The sequence below is a fragment of the Apis dorsata genome, unplaced genomic scaffold, assembly GCF_000469605.1.
Source record: "Apis dorsata unplaced genomic scaffold, Apis dorsata 1.3 scaffold_82, whole genome shotgun sequence".
Taxonomy (NCBI): domain Eukaryota; kingdom Metazoa; phylum Arthropoda; class Insecta; order Hymenoptera; family Apidae; genus Apis; species Apis dorsata.
In genome coordinates, this window is record NW_006263380.1 from 450389 (window position 1) to 456841 (window position 6453).

At 45.9% G+C, this 6453-nt stretch overlaps 2 protein-coding genes across 2 annotated transcripts in view; one reads left to right on the top strand and one right to left on the bottom strand.

Moving 5' to 3' along the window:
- The window catches only part of LOC102672385, a 28875-nt gene that overhangs the window by 13810 nt on the left and 8612 nt on the right, over positions 1-6453 (top strand). The gene's annotated exons all lie outside the window — the stretch shown is intronic.
- LOC102672527 overlaps positions 1979-6453 on the bottom strand; it is a 24619-nt gene continuing 20144 nt past the window's right edge. Inside the window, exon 2 of the mRNA XM_006610911.2 lies at positions 1979-3970. Coding sequence (XP_006610974.1) covers positions 2992-3970 — 979 coding nt within the window. The 3' untranslated portion in view covers positions 1979-2991. The remainder of the gene's footprint in view (positions 3971-6453) is intronic.

Genomic DNA, 6453 nt, shown 5'->3' on the forward strand with positions numbered 1-6453 from the left:
CCTCGAATCCATCGTCGGCGGAGAAGTGATGAGAGGGCACGGCTCGATCAGCATGCACGAGAAACGTGAAACGAAGGGAACGAATCGATCGATTCGCGATTCTCGTTCGAATCGTAACTACGTATAGTATATAGAGAACGAAAGAACGAGCGGATAACCGATGCCAGGATACGCATACGCGATTGCTTAGAAATTGCATAACCGCGCGAGGCGGGTTTCGAAACAATCGGCTTCTCGGCCGGTCGGCGATTCGTATCGCGTTGCATTTACATCTAAAAGTATGGGTTATTACTGCGGATGATTATAAAGGAACTGTTCTCCGCGAGGCGGGGAATCGTTGAATGAAAAGTTTCATCGATGATCGACGTCTCGAGTGATACCATCTCTTTGTCGGAGATTTGTTTCTTTTCTTTTCTTTTCTTTGATTTTCTTTTTTTTTTTTTTTTTTTTTTAGTAGGTACGGTACCTTCGAGTTCGATATCTCGGCGAGGAGAAATACACGAGCGGAAGTTGGAAATAAGTTTGATCCGTGAATAAGAATAAGAGAAATATCACTGCGGATGATCGATTAAGAAGAATGGTTAAAACGAGATAAGAATGGAAACGGAAAATAACGAGTTTCCGTTTCTGCACGCTCGAAATACCTTTTTGATTTCTACTTGGCATTCGCCGAGCTGGCTTCGCGTAATTAAGACATGTCGCTACGACTAATTATTACGATGGAGAGTACTTAATCTCGAACAGACGATATATATATCTACAATTATTGTTTTTAACTGTATAGTTTCTATTTATAAGTCTATTTATACGTCAATTAATTAAAAAAGTGCGTATATATATATATTTTTTGCTCAAACGTAATTTAAGTATTGCGTTAATTGATCATTCCTTTTTTTTATATGATTTTCGAGCGAAATCCACGATTATCTGTTTTAGTACCGTCACACTATACTTAATGACGTATATTTATTTGTAAAGTTCGTATATATATATTGATTTATCTTTTAATTTTGTAAATACGTGAAAAATACACGAAACCTCGAATCGATAACTTTCCCATCTTTTTCTCCGAGAAAGAGGAATTTCCACGTTCTTCTGGGACATCCTTGCCAGTCGCACCCCGATTGCGTCCACGAGAAAACGTGTTCCATATGTTTCCCCCTCTCACGTAACACAAATATTGACTTGGGACGCGAGTCTGCTCGGGATTATATCCTGTCTGGTTACGGGAATACCTCGCGATCTATGCGCTACTTGCTTCAAAGAGATTGAATTCAAAGATCGCGATAACACCGACGCCAGACATCCAGGAAAAGCCAGGTTTAAATGGAATTTCAATTCAACCTCGCGATTCCCTCAGCGATATACGGCCGGGGAATACGTTCGTGAAATAAATTTCCTATTTACTTCTTATTCCCGAAGAATACGCGGGAGAAAAATAGATCGCCGATCTCATATCGAAATATAACGATTCGTCTTGCTTTGAAGCGTCTCCGTTACGTTACGACACGATACGATATTGGATAGACAAATTTTCTTTTTCTTTTTACGACGAGCGACGAGCGCTTTAAACAACGCTAGAGAGATTAATCCTTGTCACGAATTACGAACACGCCGGTTGAAGGGCCTGAAAAAAAAAAAAAAAAAAAAAGAGGAGGAAAAAAGGAGGAAGAAACGTGGAATGGTCGAACAAAGGAAGATAGACACTCTGGTCATTTCAAAGTTTGATGGTCAATTACCAAAAAATGTAGGCCTGGGGGCAAAGGGTTCGCTCGATACTATCGCAAATGTACTGTAACGGGTTAAGAGCGGTTCTCATTCTGAAATCGGGATAAAAAGTTACAGCTCGACAGCCGTTTAAACGACCGACGTTGAATCGAACGAACAATGCTATCCTCCACCAATCTTCATTTTTTCTTTTTCATTCTCTCTCTCTCTCTCTCTCTCTTCTCAACGGGTACACACAACAGCCAACTTGTTACAAAGTACTATAAATACTTTTATTACGCTACACTGAATGCCATGGTTTCGATACAATTGAGCTTCTTCCTATAACATACGAATATAAGAATATAAAAAATGTCTGCTGCTCTCGCGCTTCTGCAATTCATTATATTAGAAAAAGAAGAACCAGTAAAAGATCCTTGCACGGATATACAAATAGAAAAGGCATGTGCATCCCTTAGAGTAAGTAATATGCATATTGTCCAGTCTTTCGTAGAAATTCGCTCTAGTTCGATTGCTCCATGGAGATTATCATCGCTGCTTTGCTACGCATCCTCGATCGTTTTCTCTCTCTCTCTCTCTTTCCCCGGTTTCCTCCTCGCATGATCGGCATCTTCCATAAAACAATCGCGCGTGACGGTGTATAATCTTTTGTAAAAAACGGCACACATCGACGTACGATAGAAAAAGTTAATCTGTTAAACTTATAAAAATATATTATACAAGTTGAACGTAGCAACGGGAAGCGGTCGTTGGTGCATCGGCCGAGAAAAACCGAGGAGGAAGAAGAGAAGCGCCAACGATCGCCTCCCTTCCCTGACTTAATTATCTCTGAGCGTATATACCATTATCGTCGAACTCAGTCGCAGGCGTTTGCAAAATTCTCCTTAAACTATTCCTAAATTTAAGTCCGCCTCTCCTTCCCTCCAAGAGGAAGGAGAGTCTCGGAGTGAACCTAAATCTAAATATCTCTAACAACTGTAACAGAAGTGGAACGGTTTTTGCAGGATACGCGTGGCTTCGAGCGCGAAGGACGACTCCGATCCGAGAATTCCTTTGTCTCTCTCTCTCTCTTTCGCTCTCTCACTCTCTCTCTCTGTCTCTCCCCCTCACACGCGCGCATTCTTTCTCATTCTTTCGCCCACGTCCTTCTCAAACATCTGATCCTCGGCTTGTCGTCGACGTGTCGCGACTATTTTAAGTTAACAAGCTGACGGGCCGCCAACACGTGACGCGATTACGCGGATATTCTCGACGAGTCGCGGATTATGGTAATAAGGGGTGATAGTAGACGGGTTTGCGACTTTTCTCCATCACGTAGAACGCCTTCGGCTTCCCGTTTCCGGGGAAATTCTTGTGGATGCTCGTCGATCCGGATTTGCCCGTGATCGGTGCGTAGTACGACATGGCAGCCTTCTTCCGGTGTTTCTTCACCTTGGCGGTGTTCCTCGCCCCGTGGAGCTCGTTCGTCAAGTGGATCCTGTGCACGCCCGAATCGTCCAGCCTGTACGTCTTGTTGCTCGTCCCAACGTTGTTACCCTTCTTCGTCGACTTTTTGTCCTCGTGCTCGGGATAGCTCAGCCTCTTGTCGTTGTTCCTCACGTGCTTCGAGGGACTGCCGCCATTGCCGCTCTGGCGAATCTTCCCGTTGTCACCGTTGGCGAAATATTTCTTCTTCTCCTGGAGAGAGAGATTATCCTGATTACCTTGTTGTTGACGAGCACCGTCCTCGAAGTTCGACGAGCCTTGATACTTCTTCGAGACGTTCTTCTTCGCTTGCTCCATCTTCATCTGAGCGTGGAGCCTCTTCTTCTCGCTGATCTTCTTCACGACGGGCAGATTCCAATGATAGATCTTGGCGGGTTTTCCATTCCCTTGAAATCCTACGGGGAAATTCGGCCCGGTCTTAGTTACCTTCTCGTCTTTCACGTTCTTGTGCGGCTTGGTGATGGTGTAGTAAGGCGGGCTGGCCGGAAGCTTGACTATGTAGACGTGGCTGTCTCGATGACCGTGTCGACGGCTGTACGGCTGATGAATTCTCGTCTGGGAGTTTAGTCCAGGCGGTTCGGGACCCGCCAGCCGTTTCTTGTGGTGTCCATCGGGAATCTGAAGCGGCGCGAGGCCGAGCCGATTCAGGATCGCGGCATTGCTCGTGTGGACCGTCTCGAAGTTAGTTATCGTTTGTTCGGATGCGATTACGAACACGGCGGCGCACGACAGGAACACCAGCGTGCAGCCGAGTAATCTGAAACAAAGAAAAAGACAGGTTAGTTTTAGTAGCTAACCCGAACGCTTTCTATTCCAAGAGAATCGTTACTCCATATTTTTCAACTCACTTTGCAACGAAAAACCATTTCCCTTTGACTTCTCATCGAATTCTTTCTTTAAACGTTGCGACGAAACGATCGATCCGAACGATTTTCACATAAAACGTCTATCCATCCGAGCGAAGGAAAAATACACGTCGCGGTTCTTGGTCTAATATCATTCACGCGCGACGCTTTCAACCGAACGACGATAAAACTTTGAACGCCTCGTGAACGGAAGAAGACATAGCCGTATATTCCGTCCATACAACCGTCCAGCGCGCGCAAAGTGAATATCAAAGACGACGGGATCCCTGTCACTTTAGAAGACAATCCATCACTGGATGGCAAGTGATGGAGTCTAAAAAAAAAAAGGAAGAGAAGAGAAAAAGCCAAGACGGCCATGACCTCGTCTATGGTGGTAGGTAGGAACGTTTCCTGTTCGGAGGAATGGAAAGAGACAGAGCTTGGAAAGGCATCGTGTTGGCAGATCGTAAATATCAGTCGCGTCGTTCGAGCAAAAACGGGGCAAAAGAAAATTTTCATCGATCGTAAATGCGACGACTCTGAAATTTTACGAGCGGCGAAACGAGCCGAGAAAAACGCGAATGCGGACGTTTCGAAGCGGTGGATCTCGGAGATACCTGTTACGCGGATTCCTCTTAAAGGGATCGGAATCGTGGCTCGTCGCGTTTACCTACGATAAATCAGCTTTTCTTAATTACTCCTTTCACGCGTGATAAGTCTCGCTAATTTTCCGCCATTCTTCGTTTTCCCTCTTCTCTTTTCTAAGCCAACGCAGCGTATCCGCGCGGCGTGAAAGAGAAACGCGTCTTCCATTCGTATCTATTCGCGTCTCTCGATCGTCGGTTAATTTCCAATTTCGACGAAAATAATCGTAAATAATAATGATTGCCCGCGGAGAGAAAAACGGCTCGTAAATCCAACTAACGCCGTTACGTAGAGATTACGTGGAGAGACTCGACTATAATTTTTCTCTTATTATTCGAAACAAGTGTCCACTACTCTAAGCCGTTGGCGCATTATTCAATAAATTCTGACGTCTCCTCGACGAATCGGCAAACGATCGTTTGCCAGCCGTATCTCGAAACGATCGATAATAAAGGGATTGAAAACAACGGGTTTCCGCTCGAGCGGAAAACGAAGTTGACAGAAGAGAAGACGTAAGGTAAGCCGGGTAATTAAATATTCCTCCTCTTTTCTTTCTTGTCAGGCCCGAAAAGAAAGTCGGAGAGGAACGTCAGTCACGCGATACTCGTGGAATTAACTTGCCATTCGTTTCCCTCGTTGCGAAATTATTTCCTCGATTATTCCAATGTCTGTTTCAACGAAACTGCAAACGAGGAAAACATCCGAGAGACGGAGAACGTGGACGAGAGATAAGAAATAATATCGCTCGACGATATCGTTTCTGCTTACAGATAACATATCGATTTTGAGGGAAGCTCGGGAAACGGAGTCTCGTTAATTTTCATTAGGACGAATATCCGTCTCGGGCGATACGCAAATCTCCCTCCTAGACAAAGCTCCATTCACGCGATTCGCTCGAATCTCGAGCCACTCGTCGCGTTATTAGCTTTATCTGGCTCGATCTTCGACGCAATAAAAACACGCGGGCGGTTGGAGGAACGGACGGGCCGTTTCCTCAATGAAACTCATTGTTCGAAAAAAATCCCTTCTCGTCGCTTGAGCTAAACTCGCTCGCGCTGGAGAGAGAGAGAGAGAGAGGAAGAGAGACGGGGGGTCCAGTGACGAGCGGAAAATTCAGCAAACGGATTCGAGCAATTGGAGCACGCGTCGATGCGAGTTTGCGCTTGTGACTGTGCGATCATTCGGAGAATTTATATTCGTGAGAGTGCGATTGTGAATCGCGTAGTGGACGACGCTTCGAGACATGCCGTATCGCGGCCCAGTAAGTCGAAACGTTATTCTTACTCGTCGAGAGAACGAGAGAGTCACGTTCGAGGCGACGTTAAAGGTTAATAGTGGGATCGCATTAATGGATCGGACGGTAACGATGGTGGAATAACAATGCTGCGCGAAATCGTCAATGCCCAATCGTTCCCGCCGTAAAAAGACACGGAACATCCCCCGGTTGAACGATAACCCGACAGTTGAAACGGCCGATGGTCGTTACTCCGCGAGTTTCAACTCGACACTGTCTGGCAAGAAAGGCTCGACTCCGCGATTACGATTCCGCTTAGCGTCAGGAAGACGATCGAGCGTCGACCGTGCGCCGATCGGTAGTCCATTACCGTTCGACGTATTCGTCGAAAGCGCACGATTGGCAGGTTAGAAGAACGCGGAAGAGCGAGCGTGGTAGAGAGAAGCGGTTGGCGCGACCCGAGCGGGTGAGGCGAGGCGAGGCGAAGATGAAAAAGAACCGAGAAGGGGGGAGAGG